The 23,646-nt window shown below is 42.1% G+C and overlaps 1 protein-coding gene across 3 annotated transcripts in view; it reads left to right on the top strand.

Moving 5' to 3' along the window:
* Nucleotides 1-21,946, top strand: part of CCDC34 (coiled-coil domain containing 34) — a 42,130-nt gene extending 20,184 nt beyond the window's left edge. For 2 of the 3 annotated variants that reach the window (XM_066583223.1, XM_066583224.1), the window contains exons 5-7: nucleotides 11,791-11,949; nucleotides 14,801-14,942; nucleotides 19,192-21,946. In XM_066583223.1, the coding sequence (XP_066439320.1) occupies nucleotides 11,791-11,949; nucleotides 14,801-14,942; nucleotides 19,192-19,409 (519 nt within the window). In that variant the 3' untranslated portion in view covers nucleotides 19,410-21,946. The remainder of the gene's footprint in view (nucleotides 1-11,790; nucleotides 11,950-14,800; nucleotides 14,943-19,191) is intronic. The other variant, XM_066583225.1, reaches the window with a different exon arrangement.
* The last annotated feature ends 1,700 nt before the right edge of the window (nucleotides 21,947-23,646 follow it).

Below are 23,646 nucleotides of genomic sequence, written 5' to 3'. Positions count from 1 at the left end.
TGGAGTGTTTCTTACAAATTCCATAATATTTAACGAGAGAATTATTCATGCAGCACTATTCTTCATTTTTCACCATTGTACATCAAAAGGGGTCCACTGGGCTTTGTTGCATAATGGATCTGGCAGAGCGTCGTGGCTTATGATTTTAAAGGGGTTGCCCGGAACTTTGGTCATTTTTACTAACGATGGTAAATTCACAGAATAGGTCATCAATAGATGATCGTCAAAGGTTTGCCATTCGGGATCAGCTGTTTCCTGGCACTGCTTTCAATATGGTCAGCGCTGGCCTATTCTGAGACTAGGTCAGCAATAGAAAAAAATGCCCAAAGTCCCAGACAACCCCTTTATTGGAAGCCTCAATGCTAGTGTGAACACAGCCTAAGATAACTCTTCAGTCCAGTTATTTGTGCTTCAGCTAGAATGATGGGCATGATTTGCCAATCCTGTGGTTCACAACACTTGGATAAAGTGACCATCTGATCTATGGATGAAATCTTGTCCTGGGACCAGAGGGACCAGATCTATTACCTGTTGTTGGTCTTCTGTGACGGGGTCCCACCGATCGGCTGGTTCCAAGTTCTCTCAGTTTTTGGTCATCCAAGATGGCTAACACAATCTTCAAAATGTCTAATTCCCACAGTGAATTTCACCAGGTCTCTGATTGGCCGTAAACGAGGCCTGGAATTGGCTGATTGGAGGGACATCGGTAGAAAAGAAAAAGAGCAAGTAATACGGTATACCCTGCACCCTGTGGTTCAGGTGCACATTTTTGTCCTTTGATCAAGAACGTAGCTTTCTTTAGTAAAACTACAACAAGCTAAAAATGATTAGGTTAGCCTGTAGAGAAGTGGCAATACATATCTGGTTCTGCCTATTAAAGGGGTTTCACACTTTTTAGTTAATTTGTTTCAGGAAGTAGACTGCAAAATGCATGCAGCTCTATGCATTTCGCAGTGGCCCAGGTGGGTAGTGCAGACTGAATCCTATTGCAGTAAGCAGGACTCAGCCTGCAGTACCATCCTGGGCCACTGCGCAATGAACGGAGCTGTCTGCTTCCTACAGCTAAATGGCTAGAAGTGGGACAGCACATTTAATGTAAATGGGAGATACAGAACGGCTGACTCATTCCATCTTTGGCTGTGCTCCTCTTGCTAAGGATTCCCCTATATGCCAAGGTATATCAGGCAGTTGACCAAGTCTCGAGTTTTTTATAGACTTTGAGCGATAATCGAGCAGTGCAAATTCAAAAAAATTGCTCACTATTCGTTCACTTGTCATTAGTTTTTATGCTGAATGAAAGTGAATATAGCTGGCTGCTTGTTGCGTGTAAATGCTCCCCACTCGGAGCTTCACATAGCACTGAGCGAGAAGCCCGCCATAAATGTAGCCTGCCAGTGGTCAAACTCATTGCTGGAAGTCTAAATTTTGTAACAACCATTCTCACACGACCGGATTTCTATTGCTATATCCGCAATCGTCACCCGCGTGGACGATAAGCTGTATTCCGCACGCATTAAAAGAATAGAACGTTCGTATATCCGCTCAGATGAGTGAAGCGGAAATAAAATCGCAGCATGTTCTATTTTTGTGCGGATACCGCACGGATGGCTTACTTTGAAGTCATTAGAAGCTGTTTGACCCGCAACCCATCCGCAATTGACATTGCGACTAGGCTGCAGGTACCCGCGTCATCATTTTAAAAAAATCTGTACTTCACATGACCGACGATGAATGCCCGCGATCGTCCGCATCACGGAGTAAATAAGGTACACGGAGTCGCCAGCTAGGGACAGAGCTGGATTCCGCTGCGGGCTCCCACATGCGGAATCTGACCCGTCCCTGTGTGAGACCGGTCCTATCCAAAAAGGGCCAAGCAGCTGAATTTTTTTTTTTTTTTTTTTTTTAACCAAATCCATATCCTGTTGACTGACTCTTAGTAATCTAAGCTATGTTTAAACAATATCCAAGTTCTTCCCTAATGCTATCAAGCCGTCAACATGTGTATGGCAATATACTCTTGTCCAAGAGTCGGCTATATCCACAGCCCCCCTACCTCCCCTCTTTAAACATGAATTCTCGACATGTGTGTGCGTGTTTATTGCGGTGTGTTGAGGGGAATAGGATGCTGTCAGACACCTCTGCGAGGGGCTTATTTCCTGGAGAAACAAAAGATCAGCATGTTGAAATCTTTCTAATGTCTATAAGGGCAGCCTGAAAGTCTGCTGACAGCAAATGTTGATGGACAAGACAAAGTAGCGTAGTATGTAAGGCTGAAGTCGACATACAGTATATTCATGCAGTTCCGCCTATTCAGCAATGCTGATCCAGAGGAAGGCAAAAAAATGAGGTAGAAGCCAATTTTCTTCATTTTAGGGGGGAAAAAATCCTTCCCGACTCCAAGTCTGGCAATCGGAATAATCCCTGGATCACCACCCTTCTAAAAGTCATTGGTGACTAGAACATGTAATATTATTATACTCAAGAAAGGCACCCAGGCCCCTCTTAAACCTTTTTATCAAATTCGCCATCACCACGTCCTCAGGCAGAGAGTTCCATAATATCACTACTTATACAGTAAAGAACCCCTTTCTATGATTTTTTTGCTCTAGACTTAGAGAGCGCCCCCTTGTTACAGTCGCAGTCTTGGGTATACATAATGTTGGGAGAGATCTTTGTATTGACCGCTGATATATTTATACATAGTTATTAGGTCACCCCTAAAGGGGGTTTCCAGGGAAATGCTATTAATGACGTATCCGTGCAATGGGTCTTCAATAGTTGATCAGTTGGGGTCTGCCGCTTGGGCACCTGCTGCCAGCACTGAAATACACAAAAGTATGGAGTGAAGGCTGCTGTTCCAACCCCATACCTTTTGTAGTGGCCGGCGCTTGTAACAGCGGGTACAACTCCCATTGATTTTAATGAGAGCTGCGCCTGCAGTTACAAGCTCCAGCTACTACACAAGGGTTGGAGGAGCAGGTTCCGAGCAGCAAATCCCAGTCCATCAACTGTTGATGACCTATCCTCGGGATACGTCATCAATAGTGTTTTCACGGAAAACCCCTTTTAACAATCTCTTTTCTAAGCTAAATAACCCCAATTTGTATAACTTTTCTGGACATAGTAGTCCATCCATTCCATTTATTACTTTAGTTGCCTGCCCTTGAACCCGCTCAAACTATTGTATGTTCTTCTTGAGTCGTGATGCTTAAAAACTGTACACAATATTCCATGTGTGGTCTGACCAGTGATTTCTAAAGAGAAGGAACAATTTTCTCGTTGTGTGCCCCTAGAACTCTTTTGATGTACCCCATGATCGATTATAGCCTTTGCAGCAGCTGCCTGACACCAGTTGGTCCAGTTGAGTTTGCAGTTGGCTAAGATCCCCAAATTCTTTTTCGCATCAGTTTTGCCCAGTGATTTCCCATTTAGTATGTAACGGGGATGTATAATTTCCCTTCCCACGTAGATAACCTTACATGAGTGCTCTTTAAAGAAGACCTGTCTGCTCTCCTGAAATGTCTGCTTTAGTAAATACTTGTATTCTCTATAAAATACCAATTTTGAAGCATCTTTTCTGTTTACTCTGCATTGTTGTTCCTCTGTTATTTCTCCTCGAAATTTATGAATTAATTGACAGTTGGGTGTAACCAATGGGGGGTGTTCTTAACACAGTCCAATTAGTGCTGACTGTAGGGACATGCCTCTTTGACAAGGTGAATGGCAACACCCAGTTGTCAATGCATATTACTTGGAGGAACAAAAAAGATAAACTAGGTCAGCACTACCCAATGGAAATATATCTCAATAGAAATCTATAGGTGCGCGTTAAACCATGGCTGCAACATACATAGAAGCAGAAACCAAAAAGTGGCAACAGCACGCAAAATACATTTACTATCAGAGGTATACATACCTATAATAAATACTCTAACTACATTAAATAATGCAAGGTTCTTGGTATATCATTTGATCAAATTACATTGGCCCATCTACCATCGCCCAGGTACCAAGCTCAGTTGGGTCCTAACTAGAGATGAGCGAGTAGTGCCTTAGCCGAGTATTTCCCCACTCGTCTCTAAAGATTCGGGGGCCAGCGGGGGTGGTGAGCGGCGGGGGAGAGCGGGGAGGAACGGAGGGGAGATCTCTCTCCCCCCCCGCGCGTTCCCCGCCGCAACTCACCTGTCACCCGCGCCGGTCCCCGAATCTTTAGAGACGAGAGGGGAGATACTCGGCTAAGGCACTACTCGCTCAAGTAATGTGCCTTAGCGAGTATACTCGCTCATCTCTAGTCCTAACACTAATACCAGGTGGTAAATCTCAGCCTGGGATAGTTTGGTTCCTACCTCGGCACAATGTAGAGTTCTAAGAAAAGATGCTCCAAATTTGCTAGAATAGATCTGTCATGAGATCTAACAGTCGCTCTTTTGGCAAACTTATAGGGCTGAAGACTTAGAGGAACTTTTATACTTTGCAGTGCAAACTTTGGGCGTGATTGCAAGCCTTGTTGTAGTCTTCAGGCTTTAGGACCCTTCAGGGTTAGATGATGACGTTTGCCTCCACTAGCACAGTAAAAAGTTGCTCTCGAAGCTTAGCCAACAGCAGTAATTTGTTTCGGCACATCATCTTCCCGAATCCTGATGTTTCTCCAACTTTTTACCTTCTTCTCTCTTTGATCGTATGTTTTCCTATTTATGCTCCTAATGATGATTTTTATTATGATAATGGTTGACTAACTCTCACAAAAAGGAACTGCATGCAAAAGTGAGAACGTAAATCCTTGAAGTACACAAGTCCTCGTTCTTTGATGTCACAAGAGGAAATAAACCAGATCTTTGAAGAGGACATGTTTTATCCTAAAGCTCCGACTAATCCAGAAGTCCACGCGTATGTTATTACACTCTAAATTACGGCCGGCATGCAACAACTGGTTCAAGTATTGCGTGAGAAATTAAAGTCCATGTTTAGTTAAAAAAAATCTATACAATTCAGCTCCTACAAATATACATAGATATATCATGAAAGAACAATGAGCAACTGCATAGAACAAACAGCCAGGCAAAGACGAACCGTCTACGCTATACAAATGAGCTGTCAGAAAGGAATTTCTGTCTGTTTTTTCCCCTGATTCAGCCATGCGGCTATTGAATTAAGCTGGTAAATATCTGCTTATCGCTGGACTAGATTTATGTGCTGTCATTTTCTCGTCTACGTGCCGCGATTTCTGTTGGCTGTTAAGCACAGTTGATTTGCTGTGAAGGACTGGAAAGCCTGTATTCCGCACGTACCGTGGGCCTTCTACAGACCTGTTACCTTTCAGAGACAGACCTGGAAACGGCATGAATGTAGTGATTTTCTTCTACAGTCACGGCGTTTGTTGAGGACTTGTCAGTAAGTGTTGTAAAAGAAAAAAAGGTGAACCTGGAACGTTACATTTCTCCTAAATGAGGTCGTTTTACAGGAACACCGACCATAAAATTAATGGGTGCAGGAACTGATGAGGAAAGTCAACTTGAAGGCAAAGTCGAAACTTCATTTCAATTCGATCTGTGGGCTTGTTCTAGCCTACAGCAGAAAGGTCTCCTTCACTCATTGCCAACCCAATCATCTGTTTAAAGGAATATCCTATCTCCTGGTAACATCAAGTTTGTTTTTCTCAATTTAGATATACACCCACAGATCCTCTGCAATCCCGCAATTATAATGTATTTCCTTCACTATGTATTGGGTATTTTCTCCAAGTTTGTCTAAAGCTGGTTTATAGATCCAACATTCAATAACTACTTTCTTCTTCTTCGTTTGGACATACACCCTCACGATCTCTGTCTTTCACCAAATCACGCTTTTCTCCTAAAATAAAGTCTCTAGTAGTACTTCTTGACTCCAGTTGTCGAGTACTTCAACAGGGCACAATTTAAAGACTATCAGTCATCACCTTTGAGCCCTACAATGTAGTTTATGGGGCTTGAAGGTGAGAGGACGAAGGGTTCAGGTTGCTTTTCTTTTTTTTCTTTACTTATTGGGTCGCCCATTCCAGTTCAGCGCCCCTGAGAAATCGGTGCGTGCACACATGGTGACTCTTTTCACAAGGGTGTGTGCACACATGCTGCCATAGGGATGTCTTGCTGATATTTTTTGGGGGGCACATTGCTGGAACGGTGGATCTCGTGTATATAAAAGCAGCTTCCCGAAACCCCTGTCCGCTCAACCTTTGAGACCCATAAGGTAGTTTATAGGGCTCAAAGGTGATGCCAAATGCCTTTTATGGATATCCTGTAGATAGAACACCTGTGGAATTTTCTGAGGCACTGATTAATAATTATATTACCTGTGGAATACTAAGGAAATCCTGAAACCATAACCTGTTGGGGAGAACTTGTGGACTCAAGTTGAAATACACTGGTCTATGAAACAAGACAGAAGAAACTTAGTTGTAGGATGTTACTCGTTGTACAACCCCATTGCGAAAAAAGTGTAAAATGTAAATAATTGTAAAGAAAAGAAGAGTGCAATGATTATAACCATATCTTATTTACCATAGAACACAAATCAGAATGTGAAAGTGAGATGTTTTTCCATTTCATTTGAAAAAAAGTAACTTATTTAGAAAATGATGGCAGCAACACATCTCACAAAAGTTGGGCAGGGCCATATCTGTAAACATCTGGGAAGTGAGAAGACCAATTGCTGGAGTTTTGGGAGATGAATGTTGTCCCATTCTTGTCTGATGTGGGATTCTAGCTGCTCAACAGTCCTGGGTCGCCTTTGCCGGATTTTTCACTTCATAATGCACCAAATATTTTCTTTTTGGGGGAAAGGTCTGGACCCCAGACAGGCTAGTTCAGCACCTGGACTTTTCTTCTGTGAGGCCATACTGTTGTGATGGATGCAGTATGTGGTTTGACATGGTCTTGCTGAAACGTGCAAGACCTTCCTTGAAAGAGACTTTGTCTAGGTGAGATCATATGTTGTTTTAAAACCTCTATATACTGCCCAGCATATCAGTCCTGCATTGAGCAGGGGTTTGGACCCGAAGACGCTTGAGGTTCCTTCCAACTCTACCAGTCTATGAGCATTGATTGATAGTGCCTTTCAAGATGTTTAAGCTGCCCATGCCACAGGCAATAATGCAAGCCCATACCATTTTGAACTGTGCGCTGATGAGCTGGATGGTTCTTCTCCTCTTGAATCCGCAGGACACGGCATCCATGGATTCTAAAAAAGAACTTTGATTCATCTGACCACAAAACGGTTATTTCCATTTTGCCGCAGTTTCCATTTTCAAAGTCTTTGCAATTTTACGTTGAGGAATATTTTTCTGAAATTGTTCCATAATTTTTAGATGCAGTTTTTCACAGATTGGTGAACCTCTGAACATCTTTCCTTCTGAGAGACTCTGCCTCTCTAACATGCTCTTTTTATACACGGTCATGTCACTTCGCAAAAAATTAATCCTCTAGCTGTTTTTTATTAGTGCCACTTAGTTTTCCAGCCTTTTGTTATCCCTGTCTCAACTTTCGTGAGATGTGTTGCTGCCATCTATTTCTTAAAGAGTTAATTATATATATTTTTTAATTAAATGGAAAAATGTCTCCCTTTCACCTTCTGCTATGTGTTCTATTGTGAATAAAATGTGGTTGTAAGAGATTTCTAAATCTCGCAGAAATCTGCTCATGTGTACTTGGCCTTATATAGCAAATACTGTACATATTCTGTAGAGCTGTACACATATTGTACATAGGGACTCGTAATCTAGATTTGTTTATTAGTGTGTGTTTGGGAGGAATCCGGAGTGCCCAACGAAAACCCATGTAAACACAGAGAGATCATACAAACTCTATGCAGTTATGTTGTCTTTGTTACCATGAGGCCGGTCAGGGACCTGGGTGGCAGTGGCGCAGTTCGCTGCGGCGTTCTGGGATGGTGTTGCGCCCACGTTCAAGTCGGCGAGTGGCGGCGCCGTGCTCCAGTGTGCGGACGCGATTTGTGTTGCATGCGCGTGCCTGCTATGAGAGGCGCGCACGCTCTATCTCTATGTTATAGTGGCTGGCTGGGAGCTCCAGTCAGCCGGCTTGATTGGGTGGAGACTCCCGAATATAGTCTGGCAGCTGCTGATAGCAGTTGCCAGTTATTGGTTCCGTTCCCTGTGTGTCTGACTTCAGTCCTGCTCCAGTGAAAGTTACCTTGTCTTACCTTGTTCTGTGGTTTTCCTGTCATGTTGGTTTATCCTATTGGCCTAGCCTGTTGATACTAGTAAGTTGTCATCTGCATAGGTACGGCGGTTTCTTCCTGTCCTGCCACTAGGCAGCGTAGGGTCAGGGTTGGCGGCCTGGACCTGACCACCTTTGGGGCTACCTCCAGGAAAGGACATTGGCATGGGTGAGGGTCAGGGAGTCCCGTGCCATGCGTACCTGTGCACACTGCTAGTACTGTAACAGTCTTTCATTGGATTTGAACCCAGGACCCCAATGCTGCAAAGCATTAATGCTAACCGTGGAGCTGCTGTGCTGACTGAGGACAGTATGAAGTGACAAGTTGGCTTGCATGGGTTTACCAAAATGTATAGAAGAATTCATGTTCTTTTCTAGAATACTTTGCAGAAATATATCATAATTTAAGGTGACCATGCATACATAGTAACTGTTGGCCAAACACTCATTCGCCCGATACCTACTCCTTCCAACTCTACCATTTTTGGATGAGCATGCTTCAGTTTTCAGTTGCGAGAGGGGATTATGCTGCTACCAGACATCTCTGTCAAAAACCTAACATGTCTCATTTCCACTTCACGCATTAGATATATGGCTGATCACACCAAGATTGTCAGGTTCAATTGACTGGATATGGGCACATTTTGACATATGGACCAATTTTTTTCTTTTTAAGTGCTAGTTATGCATGGCCATAAAGGTCTACTGGTCTTCAGGTGCCCTGCTGGTCTAGAGGTGCTCTACCATGCCAATATATTACATTTCATCAACCTAATATTGTGGTCGAATACCTTTTTGAAGCAACATAGATAAAAAAATACTGCATCAGCCTTGTCCCTCGATGAGCCTAGAGCTCGAACGTGTGGGATCATTTACCATATCTGACTGTATGAGTAATTGTTGGGCATTGTCCTAAAACCCTATGATTAAAGGATTATGGTGATTTATCTAAAAGCCATCTTGGAAACAGTGTTGCCTATAAATTTTTATAACGCATTTGAAAGATTGTTTTATATGTATTCGGATCGCTTATAAAGTAACCAGGTGTTTCCACATAGGAGAAGATGAGGTACGAAGCCGAAAGATCCGTAGAGCTAGGTGACAATAAAAGGAGCTGCAATTATCTCCGCTGGCTAACAGCCAGTCTGCAAGTACAACTATTAGTTAATGTGGCTCCAAGAAGCTGGTGGGGCTAATCGCTAAGGGTATAATTAGCAAATCAGAAGCTTTTTTTTTTTTTAGTTAATGTCATGAAATTGTTCTGGCTGTAGTGAATGTAGAGCAGCAGAACGAATAAAATAGGAAGCAAGAGATTACATCGACATACAAATGAATAGAACTGAATGAATTGCTTTAAAAAAAAAAGAGGAAAAAAATTATTTTTGTTCACTTTTTCCATCTGGGGACAAGAGGGAAGTGTAAAGCTGCATGCGGGGCATCCAAAGATAATTATTTAAAAGTGCCCTTTGGAACTTGAATCGCACAGAGGAAAACCTAATTTCCTTTTGCTGCGTTGGGGAAAAATATTCTGTCTAATTTAATTATTTTTTTCTATGTTGAGTACGTAGTACATTACTGCGGAAAGCAATAGTTTCAAGCAGTGGGTATATATATATATATATATATATATATATATAGTTTGTCAAATAGAATGTAGTCAATAGTAGTAGCGACATCGAGTGTATTACTCTGCCGTTTGTGGTTGGGGATTGGCCACCTGTACTCCCCTCGGCTCTCCTCCGGTTAGCAACGAATGTCACGGATTGTCACAGGTGGCTAATCCCCAACCACAAATGGTGAAGTGATGCATTCGATGCCGCAGCTATTGGCTGCATTCTCTTCGTGAGACACAAAGGTAAAATTAGTTTACTCTGACATTAGTGGTAGTTAATAGGAGACGGATTATCCTTCTAAAGGCCAATTTAGACACAATGATTATCGCTCAATAATCGTTGTATGTAAATGTACCCATCTTTCACTTTTATGCTGAACAATGCATTTCAGTTCTGCATGAAATCCATTTTTCGTCAGAACAGCTGATAAGCAGGACCAGACGCTGTGTTCTGCTGGGGAGCGCCAATAACAGCTGATTACATTCTCTCAGCTGACCGCCCTGCCAGCAGAACAAAGGTAATGTGATCAAGGAACAGTGGGAGGTCTGTTTCCAGGTTACAGCTCCCTGCGGCTCACACGCTACTAATTGGTACTAATAGGCATTAGTATCAATTGGTAGTTTATGCAAAATAATCGCTCAAAAGCCATCTTTTGTGGTGTAAATGCATTTTTACTCAAAGCTTTCTAAGGGTCCATTTACACCAAACTTGTCGCTCATTGAAACGACTCTTTTGAACCACAATCATTCCAAGTAAAGGGGCATTAACTTCACCTTTCAATTGTTGGCATTGTGAGGTATTTTCCACCTCTCTATTTGCAATACCTTTTCAACCCCTCCCCCCCACTCAAAAAAAAAAAAAATACACTCACCAGTATCATTTGCCGAACCTCCACTCTGATTCTGCCCACCAGGCTTTGACTGAAGCAGTCATGTGACCACTGCAGCTAATCATTGGTCTTCATAGTCACATACCTTATACTGCAGAGGCCAGTGACTGGCTGCAGTGGTTAGTTGCGTAAATCCAGGTATGTCATGTTAACAAAGCTGTCAGGGAGGACCGGAGTCATGGGAGATCTAACCGGTGAGTATAGTGTATTTTTATTTTTTTTCCTTTTAATTATTTTATCACGTTTCCTACCATAATAAATTAAAAGACAATTCTGACAAATTGAACTTGGACAACCTTCTAAAATTACTTGCAATAATCCAGAGTATTTGCTAATTCGGCACATATATAGGTGTCTACTGTTTCAAGTCAGCTGGCATTCCAATATGTAGTTGTCAACTTTTATTGCTTTATGCATCTAGATTTTGCTACAGAATAATTGCAGAAAATCCATTTTCGGCAATATGTGTTGTGTTGAAGTGCCCTTAAAGGGGTTGGGTTGACTTCTGAAGACAACCCCATTTCTATATACCCTGTTAGTGCATTTGGACAACCTAGAGTAGGTCCTCCACATGGCAACCTCTTGTATAAACCAGAATGCTCTAATTCTGATTAAATCAAGATGTCCTTGTGTTACACAGATGGACATTCATCTTAAGGGCTGCCATGGAATACTATATTTCCCTTGCCACACCTACTGCAGGAAAAATACCTAACGGGCTGCAGCTTACCCCAGATTGTTCGCTGATTAGACAAGCCCTTTAAGTAGGATTCAATATCGCATGCTTTTATGTAGTATATTGATATAACTCCGTAATAAGACACAAACTCATGATCTTATAAGAAGGACCCCGATTTCACAGAGGACCTAGAGTTGCGTGTTCTAAGACGGATAAATCCGATGTTTGCATTGTTGTTTCTGTGTGTCAGCCCATGTGTCATTATTCCTGCCTGCTCTTACCTGTAGGGATTTGTGGTTTTTAAACAATTCTAAAGAAAAACGAGATGAACTTGATAAATGGTGTTGAAAGCTGTCTTATCTACAAGAGGAAGTCATGGTGGTGGTCTTTCTCATGCAGGAAAGAAAAGAGAAGGAACAAAAACTTGTGAAAGAGAGGCAGGAAAAAGCATTGGAAGAACAGCAGAGACATTTAATAGAAGAGAAGAGTAAAGAGAAGTACCAGGAGTGGCTGAAAAAGAAGAAGGAAGAGCAGCAGGAGAAGAAGAGGAGGCAGAAGGTTTGTATCATGTGATGCACAATAGCAAGTAGGAAACCTCAAACTGTGGGGCACAAGGCCTCAGGGAACCCAACTCCTAGACAATTGGATTTGGGAAAAGTTTTCCTACCCATTATATTTTAAGAAAAGACCATGATCTACATAGCGGCACTTGTGCCAGTCTGATCGTCCTGACGTGTTGGAGAGTTGAAATAACTAGTTTGCTGTCACAGAAAAGTGTAAATACAGTGCTGAAAGTGAATGATTTGTTTAGCAATGGGTCTCAAATAACAGAAGCTTCCTTTTGAGCATTGGACTATTACCTAAAAACCCGTGATGTCATCACCTCCAAGTGTCATGTAAAATCGGTAGCTGTTGGGACCTGATCTGTGTCCTCTCAGCATTCTCATGGAGGCAGGTCACTGAGAGTCACTGGTCATTAGATCACTATTATCACTTTTCTACGTCACTAATTTTGGGAGGGCATAGATCATGTCTTCCCAGCATCCTTCTGACATAGAAAATAAAGAAAAAAACAATTAAAAAGACCCTCCAGTCAAGAGCTAAAAATCAATATGTAAGCTGGCACCAAAGAGAAATGATAACCTGCTATTTATTTTTATTTTTTTTGCCTCAGATCTTGCTTCCTGGCTATTTTTTTTTTTTAAGCTCCGCTCTATTTGGACAGTGGCTATAGTTGAACTGCAGCGCCTAATAAGGGGTTGGCTGGGACACACCCCCTGCCTTATCATTGTCTCAGGCTACAGAGGAGGCAGTTTGAACCAGTGATGAGACAGGGGGTGTGTCTCAGGCTACTTCAGCACTATTGCTAAACTTTAATCGCAGATCACCGATCTGTCGTAATAAAGCTAAGCTAAAAATATAGCCAGGGAACCACTTCTGAGGAAAAAGAAATAACCGTAAATCATTTCCTGTAGGTACTGAATTACATATCAATTTTGAGCTCCTGACTGAGGGGGCGCTTTAATAGTAATGGAACATTGAAAACCGTAAAACCTTTATTAATAATAAAAGAAAAAAAACACATTCTAACCACTGATACAAATCACCTGCACTGCCAGGCACCATCCTTCAATATGGACACATTTTTATATTGGCATTATGCACCCATGTAGTAAAGCAGCCATATCACAGAATAGGTCTATAAAATCCACACAAATCTGTTATTCATTTTTGTCTGCTTAGAGTTGCCTTGATCTGCCCTTACAACTATAAAAACATATTCTGTACACAGATGATTTATGTGTACTTACAAACCCTACCTACTTAAAGGCAGGCAACATTTATAGAATAGGGACAATATTGATTAGGTGAAATAGTTGTGTTTAGTATTGTTATACACATAAGAGTTTAGGGATTATTTTAAGGCATAATCTATTTGGCTTAAAGGCTATGCAAACCTTTATGCATGAAAAATCAATACACACAAATCTTACCAAGTCCCTGCAAAAATAAATGATACACGTATCTGTTTTCGCATTGAGTTTTCCTTCTCATGCATTTAGAATGCCTCATACTTGGTATATAAGTTCTCCTACATTCAAGCTGATTAACTGATCTCTCTCATGAAGGTTCACAAGCTCTGCTCCACCTCTTCAGAGGCTGTGTAGCATAACCATGCCCACTCAATACTACACAGCTATCTCTCTTTTATCTCATCCTCTCACTGAGTAGCTGCTGGTCCATTCCCCCTCACTGCTGATAAGAGCAGAAAATTCACCAGCCCTCTGTAATAGTAGCTTTCCCTGCTCTCTAGCCTCCTGATCTCCTCCACCATGCCTCAGCACTGTCATACAGCCCTCTGTAATAGTAGCTTTCTCTGCTCTCTATCCTCCTGATCTCCTTCACCAGCCCCTGACACTATCATATAGACCTCTGTAATTAGCTCAGTGGAAAGGTAGTGAATGCACAACACAAGAGGAGTTAATCAGTTCACTCTGAAGGATAGAATTTGCTAAGATTTCAGTCCTCCAGTCTACAGTTTCTTGGAAGAAAATACAAGCATAGAAATCAAATAATCAAAAATGTTTAATTTAAACTAATTTCAGAGCGTCTTCATTTCTTAAACACCGGAATTGAAAAATAAAGAATGCAAAGATGTACATAACTTAAGTAATTCTGCCTATGGACAGCTCCTCAATTCGGTTTCTAAGAAATGTCCTGTCATGTAAAAAAGTGATCTGAGTAGAATCTGCTTTAGATACATTCCTCTTCCTTTAGAAATTGGGTGGCCGCATGAGTATACATTACTTTGTTGCTGAGCAGGTAGTGCTGTGTCTTCAGGGAAGGCCCTCAAGCTCTAATTAAAATGTTTTGGTTTTTTTTGTGGTGACTGTACTAGCCCTTCCGGAAGACCCATACATTTTATTTTATTTTTATTTTTCCTTGCTTTTAACCATTTTGTGGGTGCAGCACATTCCATTAACCATGAATTACTATCCCTCCTGGAAACTGAGAGGATATTAATAAGTTCCATGAATACATTTATGGAGCATTTGTAAAATGGCAAATAAGAAACCGCACCGAGGTATAAGGCCTTGAGGGAGATTTCAGAACAGCCTACGTATTTTTTTTTTTTTTTTTAATGAACTGTGTGGTGATCGGAAACAGACCTGACCTTGCATTTGCAGAGCAATAGAGAATACACATCACACTAGCTGCTATGGGAAGCATCCATTACATGGTACAACTAGGTGGAACCTGCATCCTAGATGAAGGGGATCTACAGCATGTCGGCTGCTTTATTTTATGCTATCCATTATTCATTAGACTTGGTTCGAAAGGTTATTATGCAGAGGGGAGAGGGGGCAGAAGTAATGTTGTAATTGGTATCTGATGTGTTTCTGTGCAGGAAGAAGAAGAGAAATGTTTAGCCGAGCTGAAGGAAAAAAAGGAGATGGCAGAGCGGATGTTCAAGGATTGGTTGGAACAGGCCAAAAACAAGCCACGTCCAACGCTAAACAGCTATGGCTATGTCAACGGGAAATTAACAGGTGTCTATTATGGCCGGTCTCTAAATACCCTTAACCAGTCATGGTGCATCCCAGTTGTGGTTAGTGCACAGGTTTCAATGGCTAATTGTTGGGCTGCACCTGCACTCACCATCGTTTCCAGTTGCAAGTACAAGTGTAGCCCAGCAATTGGTGAAAATACTAGTGTGCTACCTGTGACTGCGAAGCATTGTGCATGGGTACTCTTTAGGATTAGACGCTCATTAAGTTTGCAGATACCCCTTTCAGCTAATGAAGAAATGCAGATTTTATATATTTTAAAAATGGCATTGAAGTGGTTGTCCAGGTATGGCCAATATTTTAAAACATGGGGTGCAAACGTACTAAGATAATGAAAGCACCGTTGCCTGTTCTTTCCTCTGGCGATTCAGCTCTGCAACTTCCGTGGTCCTCATGGAGAACCAATCAGAGGCCACTGTGGTCTCGCACATCATGGCTCCCAACATCTGAGCCTACAGAGGTCAGGTGGTAGCTGTAAACAAAAGACCAGGAGGATCGTGGAAACTGCAGCGCTGAAGGAACCAATGGGAGAGTCCGGCTGCTTTTATTGTTTTAATACATTTCTACCCGTATCTGAAAAGAAAATTGTTCACGCTTTTTAAAGGGGTTCTCCAACCAAGAGAAGTTATTCCCTATGCACAGGATAGGAGGTGATCCTCTGGCGTTTGACCGCTTGGACCTCCAACGATCATGAGAATGAGGGTCTTGAATGTGCCCGCAGGAATGGTGCATTGGTCACCACTGCTCCAGTAATTTAATTGGGAATCTTGGAGGTAGCCAAGCTCTCGAACACTGCTTTCTCCTACAGTCTCATAGAAATGAAAGGAGCAGGGGTGCACATATGTGACCATTGCTCCCTTCATTCAGGACCTTTGGGAACCCAATTCTCATAATCAGTGGTTGGATCCCCACAATCAGGTAGCTATCTCCTATCTTGTACTGGAGGGATAACTTTTTTCTTGGTTGCACAACCTCTTTAATAGGGTTGATGAAGCTTAGTTCAAGTTCCACCCCCCAGGCCTTCACAAAAAAAACTGTGAAAGCAATGTGACTTATCTTCATCTTTTGGATATGTTAAAGGGGTTATACCAGAATTATAAGTTAGCCCCAATCCAAAGGATAGAGGATAATTTGCTGATCAGTGGGGGTTCTCCTATTCTCCTTACTGCTGGTTTATTCCATCCCCACAGTGAGGAGGAAAATAAATTGAGCGACGCTCGTGCAAATGGGGTGCCACTCTAGTTCTCTATAGCAGTTCTGCTGAAGAATAATTAGCAAGCGCTTCAGTACTTCAGCCCCATGGAGTTGAATGGAGCCCCAACTGTGCATTCTCGACCAGTGCTCCATTTACTGCGGGCGGGAAAAGCATCCCTGCAGGGATCAGAGCGGAACACAGGACCCCTGATCTCAGCAATGAGACCCCCACCTATCAGCAAATTATCCCCTATCCTGTGGATAGTGGATAACCTGTAATTCTAGTAAACCTCTTTAATGCCGCTGGTTCTACCTTTGATACTAAACTCAGTCGATCTGTCAGTCTGGTACCAAGAGGGAAGACAACATGTAATTAATAATTGCTATATTCTGTTCAGTTGGGGTTTAACAAGGTTTCTATTGTTTTCTTTTTTTTTTTTACAAGCATAAAAACAAATGTACAATGATTTTCCCATTTAAAGTTTTACAAGCTATAGTGTTTTATGCATGGTAAATACATTTACTGCCGTTCTGGAGTGGAGACAGGCCAAGCATGCTTTTCATACCTTTGTTGGAAGCTCATAAAGTGCTGACAGTTTCCATTGGCGTCTCGAACACCCCCCACCCCCACCCCTGTGCGTAACATATGCCAGAGCTTACATTTAGGTCTGCTGTGAAGTGTTTGGTGCCGTGTCCTCATGGGTGAAACGTACTGACATGGTGAGCTTCACACATTCCTGCTGTCAACCACTGTCTAGGCCTCCGTACTCACAATCACTGATTAGTCAATCAGAGGTCAGTCACTCGGTCTTCATGGTCACTCGGAGTCTGACTTTGGCTCTCGCCACGACTCTACATCTGTCACACTTATACTCGTGGTTGGCAGATAGATAACCTTCATGGTTCATTGAAAGGCGTAGAGAGACTATATAAATAAATCATAAAGACAAGGCTTAACAATGATTCCTTGCCAAACAATAGCTTATGTTTAACAAGAGAGAACTGATGGGGATTGCACATGGCTCTTCTTGGGTTGTGTATGTTTGCAGATTAGTGTTGTACATGGATTTTCCATCCTTGACTTTTCTTTACATGCATAATTCACTCATCTTGTATCTACTTCTAGAGAACAAGGTAGGAGAAAACTACGTCTTCTGTCCGCAGGAAGAACTGTTTTGCTTTCAAGAACCTTTTAGTCTCTAAAGGTAGCAATTCACATTGGGCTAAAGTCCAGGATAGACGAACCATCAATGTCTATCTATTAGATGTTTCGATGAAGTTTGTTTGGCAAATGTCAAAGTGGGGGGAGAATGGTGCATATTGAATTTAATATGCCCAATCCTTTTATTCTCAAGGGAGATAAGTCACCACCAGAGGCTTACTCCTCACTCCTTGTTGAGCACACACACGCTTGGCCAAGCATGACTCAGTGTCAGGAGATCGGAAGGAACAGCTGGTGGCTAAACGACTGTTTTAGTCTACTGGTGTTGATTGTGTATGGCCACCATAAGGTCCCAAGGAGTCCGGGGAATGCTTCCTGTTTCCCTGCTGTCACACCTGAAAGTAAATGCTTGGACAGTGCAGAGGACTCATCTCTGCAGGCTGTGCATGCACATATGCATTGTTCTCTTGTGAATGTCCACACACCACCTATAGAGAGAAGTCTGCTGCACTGTCCGCGCATCTGGTAACGGCAAGGGAAGGGGGAGCCAGGTGAGTATAAAAGGTACATAACTAGTTTAGCAGCACTCGTACACATTTAATATCTGTATAAAATTGCACAGCTATTGTACATACTAACCGAATAAAAATACGAGGTTTTCGGCACATATTTTGATCAAAGCATGTGGACCCATCTGCTGCTTCCAAGCGAACATTATTGGACGGGTACCTAGCTCAAAAAGGCATCTCTCCCTGGGCAGAAAGCCTCCAAATAAATGGGAAATCTGAATACTTGGCTATATACTTTCATTAAACTACCTAGGACAGATTAGTTAATGTAGTGCAAGGCAAAAGTAAGGTAGTCAATCCCCACCAATGCCATGCATACGAAAAACAAAAGTCAGCACTTCTAACAATTAAATTAAATGGGAAGGTACACGTTAGCCATGGCTGGGACAATTCTAGTAACAGAAACGCACAACTCGGCACTCGTACACATCTAATATCTAAATGCAATCGCACAACTGTTCTCTATACCAACATCATAAAAATGCAAAGTGAGTATAAAAAGTACATCTCTGGACTCCTTGGGACCTGGCCTATGAGCACCGTAACTTAGTTTATGGTGCTCATAGCTGATGACCGGTTCACTTTGAAGGGTTCATCCATTTTGGACGATTGCTTTTTCTTGGAAGGGTCATGATAATACAATGGTCATAGGGTGTCCCACAGCAGAGATTCCCAGTGATCAGCTGTTCTCTGTTGGGCAACTTGGCTGCACAAAGTGTTCAATGGCAAAGGTTTTTTTTTTTTTTTACCTGAGATCAGGAAAATTGGCTTTCTCCCTTTATGGGTGTTTTATGCCTTCTTCTGGCTCAACATTGCAAAATATTAGGCCGAACTGAATGGACTTACGCTTTTTACAAACTGTTGCTTCCTTTTCCCCATGCATGGAAATTAGTATTAAACAACTCTTATTGTCAAGTAATCCAGAGAATTCTTCATAGTCACTCCGCTACATCTAATAGATGAGGATTCTGAACCGGGGACATCCCTCTATTTACTCTGAAGTCCCTAATGGGGAATTTGAAAGGGTCTTTTTTTTTTCTTATACAGACATACCCTTTAAGTTTCATAAACCTCTTAAGTACATTGATTTCAGCCAGATCCGTGAGCGATCCAGGGTTTATGGAAGCAGCCTGACTGTCTCCCTCCCCACCATTGGGGTAAATCAAGGTCAAATAGGTTGGATTCTAACAAACGTAAAAATAAAATAAGCATCACCTTACATGCCAGCATTTGGTAAAACAACACGGCGCTCTCGCGCTTGTGGTGGACGCTCTTCTAATAATTTATACTTATGTGATTGTTTTAGGTTATTATGATGGAAGCTCCTATCCTGCTCCAGGGTTTTATAACCCCATCCCATGGAAACCTATTCCCATGCCTCCACCACCAAAGGAGACTGGCAAAAATTCATCCGGTAAGAAGAAAAAGCGACCGGCATCACACCAGTCATACAGATCTAGCACAACTATTGTCTTTAAACCAAAGGACAATCTTCAAGTTGGTGGAGGGATGTTTAGAAGATAAACGTGAAGTCTAGAAGATAACTGGAACATCGATGAGGTGGATGACGAAAGAACGATCTTGGCTTACCTTGATAATGGAAATAACCTCATCACATGTACTGCGTATGTTCCAAAAGAGGGGGCAGGAAAGTGCTACAGAACAGAACCAGCAGCATTATGGGGTTCTATGGTGCTGTAAGTTGGGTTCATTAGAAGCCTTAAGGACCAAGTTTCTCATCTGGGATGCAAACCGTTAAACACCCCAATAATTGTTTATAGAAGGGCTTGTAGAATTGGAGTGTTCCACAGTGGAGACCCAACACCTAATATTGCAAAGGGCTAAATCTGCACTCAGATCCACAGCAAACAATTGACATATTAGAGTCCGTAGTGCATGTCAATTGTGGATTCTGTGCTGAGATCTTCCTCACCATGTAGATGAGATTTTCTTAAAGGGAACCTCTCATCGCCTTGCAGGTCAAAGGTGACAAAGTCTAGGGGCTATGTTTCATACTCACTGGGTGCCCCATCCATGTGAAATTGGCACCCACACAAAGAGTAACTCTTTTCAGACTGCTATGTGTGCACTTTCCCATTCATCTCCATGGGAGGAGCTCGTGAACAGAGCCACCTGACAAGAGTCACTCTTTATGCATGCGCCAACTTCACGGGCACATGGCAAAGGAACTGGGCATCCGGTGAGTGTGGAACACGGCTTCCCGGACTCCCCATTTCCTCACCTTTTGAGCCCCATAACTTAGTTTATGGGGCTCAAAGGTGGTGGCCGGCTCCTCTTAGGCTTCATCCACATGGTTTGTACTGTAAATGCTGTGGATTTTCCAATGCGGAAGATCTGTAATGTTTTCGCCTCCCCCCCCCCCCCCCCCCTTATTTTGCTTCCATTCCAGGAGTCGGAATAACATTCCTTATGTGATGTTAAATAGTCTTGTATAAAAATGACAAAAGTATTATAGAAGTGATACCTTTCTATTCTATTTACCTGCTTCCAGAGCACAGAGGCTTCTTCATCAGGGAGCACTGAGACTAATCTGCAATTCTGCCATTCTCTTAATGCACCTGGAAGATCAGGATGAGCCGGTTAGATAAATCTTGTCCGGAGAAAGTGGACGTATGTCGGCCGTCTGCAAAACTACGATTGTTTATCTACAGGCATGATGCTGGTTGTCGGAGATTCCTTTTTAAATACCGTTTTACAAGGGGATTAAACTGGTTTTAGAATTTCAGGTGACATTTATTGTCTGGCAGAGAAAGTAACATTTTATCAAGTAGCTAACCTGTGCAGATCCTTTAGGGTCCTTCTACTGAGGCGATCAGCATCGGACATTCATCCCAGTGATTATCTCTTCTGTACTGTCACACAGGAGTGATGTTCGATCAGTGTATGGAAGCGGAGCGGGTTAGAGATCTCTTCCGGTTGCCCTCCAATCACAGTAAACAGGCAGTTGTTCATAGATGAGCGTCTGCCTGTTCACACGGCCGATCATCGGCTCATTTTACTGAACAATAAACAAAAACCAAACAAATTATTGTTTGTCGTTGAGTCGCTGGCAGAATTTAAGGTGGTTTCTTATCTGCATTGGGGATTCCACTTTCCTACTCAGTTCAGTGAGCAAAAAAGGGGAACCTCCAATGTCAAATGGCTCAGTCTTGGGACGAAACCGAACAGTGCTGAATGGACCCCATTGACGATAATGGAGTCTGTCTGCTATCTGCCCAGCTTTTGGGCGAAAGAAAAAGCGTTGCATGCAGCCGGATTTGTGATGGAACCTCCAGTCGAAGGTTCTAACGCAGATGTGAAGCCGGCCTTATACTGAACGATTGTCTTCAGTTTTCAAGGTCCAGCAAGAATCTGAATGATGATCGTTCCATGTAAAAGGGCTCTTAGTGGTGGTAATAATTCTGTGCCAGGTACTGTCCTATGTAAAGAAGCATCCAGATGAACCCTATGGAAGCTGATTATTTTAGTTTGACTTGTGGGTGGTAGCGACAACGGTGAACTTCCCCTTCAAATTACTTCCTCTTGATTGAAAAGGGTTGCACAGCATTAGAAAAAACATGAATGATTTCTTCCCTAAACAGTGCCACACTTGTTTACAGGTTGTGAGCGATATTGCAAGTCACCTCCATTCACTTCAATGGAACAGAGCTGCAATACCATACACAACACATGGACAGGTGTGAAACTGTTACTGGAAGAAAGCTGCCATGTTTTTTCCAATGCTGTAAACCTGTCTAAAGGGGTTTTCCATGGAAATACTATTGATGACTTGTCCTGAGGATAGGTTATCAATAGCTGATTGGCTGGGGTTGGTTTGGAGCCTGGCTGATTGGATGCGGTCTGTCAGTGCCACCACTACACCCAGTGGGCGCCTGATCAGTCACCATCTAGATTTTATTTATTACTCTGTTTTTTCTTGTTAATACAGTTTTTTTTATAGAAAAGGATTTTAATAGGAAATTACTAAACAAATAATTGTGTATTAAATAGTTTTATTTAAAATTGTAAGAGCTATTTTTATAATTTGAGTGTTTTCTGTATTGGTGTTTTTTACATTTCTAATAAAAAATTTTAAGAAAGCTCTAATTTTAACTTTCTTGGATTATTTAAAATGGTCTGCATTAAAGGGGTTGTTCCGTTTTTAACATTGATGACCTGTCCTTGAGATAAGTCCTCTAAAGCTCATCGCGTCTGCAGCTTGGGATCCCCAGCGATCACTTACTCCGCCGAGCCGCTGCGCTAATGTACAGAGCTACTTAGTTGCCAGAAGCAGACAACTCCATACATTCTAAAGTGGCCCGGAATGGTAATGTTTACTGAGTCCCATTGAAGTGAATGGGACTCAGCCTGCAGTACCTCTCGTACTGGCCTTACCGTAACATAGCATGTACACAACAATCTACATAGGCAAGACATTCCCATCTGGGCCACGGCACAATGTACGGAGCGGTCTGCTTCTGACAACAGAGTAGCTCTGTACATTAGAACAGCTGATCGGTGGTGGGCCCCTTTCGATCAGCTATTGATGCTCTATCCCAAGGATAGATCATCGGCAATGGGACAAGGTCAACAACGCTCCATTCCCTTTCAGTGCTACTGTAGAGATAGCCAAGCAGCAAACACTCCTATTTCCGTCAGCCCCTTTGAAATTAATGAAGCACCGACCACGCATGCTTGGCTAGCACTCGATTGATTCTGTTGTCACTGTGGAGAAAGAAGCAACCCCCCACAGTGACAGGTTGAGGGGGACATGGCACATCCATTCTCAAAATCAGCAGGGGTCTCAACAGTGAGACTCCCAACAAACAACATAAGGTAACAAGATAGAGCCTCATGTGGTGCAGAGTGCTAAGCAGCAGAAATGCAGACCTAAGCTCTCGCTCACAACCAGAAGGTTGCTAGTTCAATCCCCGCAAGGTTCAGGTAGCCTTTCATCTTTCCGAGGCTGGTAAAATAAGTACCCAGCTTGGTGGGGAGTAATAAATAAATTGATAGCACTGCAGAATAAGTTGGCGCTTTACAAGTAACAAGATTTTATTTATTTATTTATTTTTTTCTCTTGGCAAAACCCCTTTTAAAGTTAAACAAAAATTAACTTGGTAACCACCTTTAAAAAAAATCAAATGAAATTGCAAATAATTTTAAAAAATTCAAAAACATTTTAATTTTTTTTAAATATAATTGTCTAAATTAAAAAAAAAAACAACCTCTGCCTAGTTTTTGGCTCCACGATTTATGTACTCGATCATCTAATATTCTGTGTATATCCTTTTTACGCCGGGACGTTGTGCTGCTTGTTCAGGCTTAATGTTTCCTTTTTAAAGTATATTTGTACAGCGCAGATTTATATGATTTGTGTATTTGCTGTTGCAGAGGACGGAGGAAATGATTTGTACGCCTAAGGCATCAGACTGAAATTTGTATACGAAACAGGGACAAGTCAAATATTGAAATGCCCTAGTAATGTGAATTTAACTAGCAGCCGCTTCCTGCTTCCCGAGAACAAATAAAACCCCCTTTTTTTTTAATATTAATCTTCATAATAAAGTAGACAAATGAAGACGTCTGACTTAAGACTTTTTAAATACCGTCTGCTCATTAATGTGTGAAAGGCTCCAGGAAGAGTGACTGTTACCGTCACTCTTTGTGTACAGTAATCCCTTTTAATGAATATGCTCTAATTTACGGAAACGGTTCTTTAAGACATATGGTATCAAATAACCGGGGGAAGAAGTGCGCG

Source organism: Eleutherodactylus coqui, chromosome 11, assembly GCF_035609145.1.
Source record: "Eleutherodactylus coqui strain aEleCoq1 chromosome 11, aEleCoq1.hap1, whole genome shotgun sequence".
NCBI lineage: Eukaryota > Metazoa > Chordata > Amphibia > Anura > Eleutherodactylidae > Eleutherodactylus > Eleutherodactylus coqui.
Note: the sequence above shows the minus strand (reverse complement) of the source record. Positions and strands in the feature narration are given on the sequence as shown.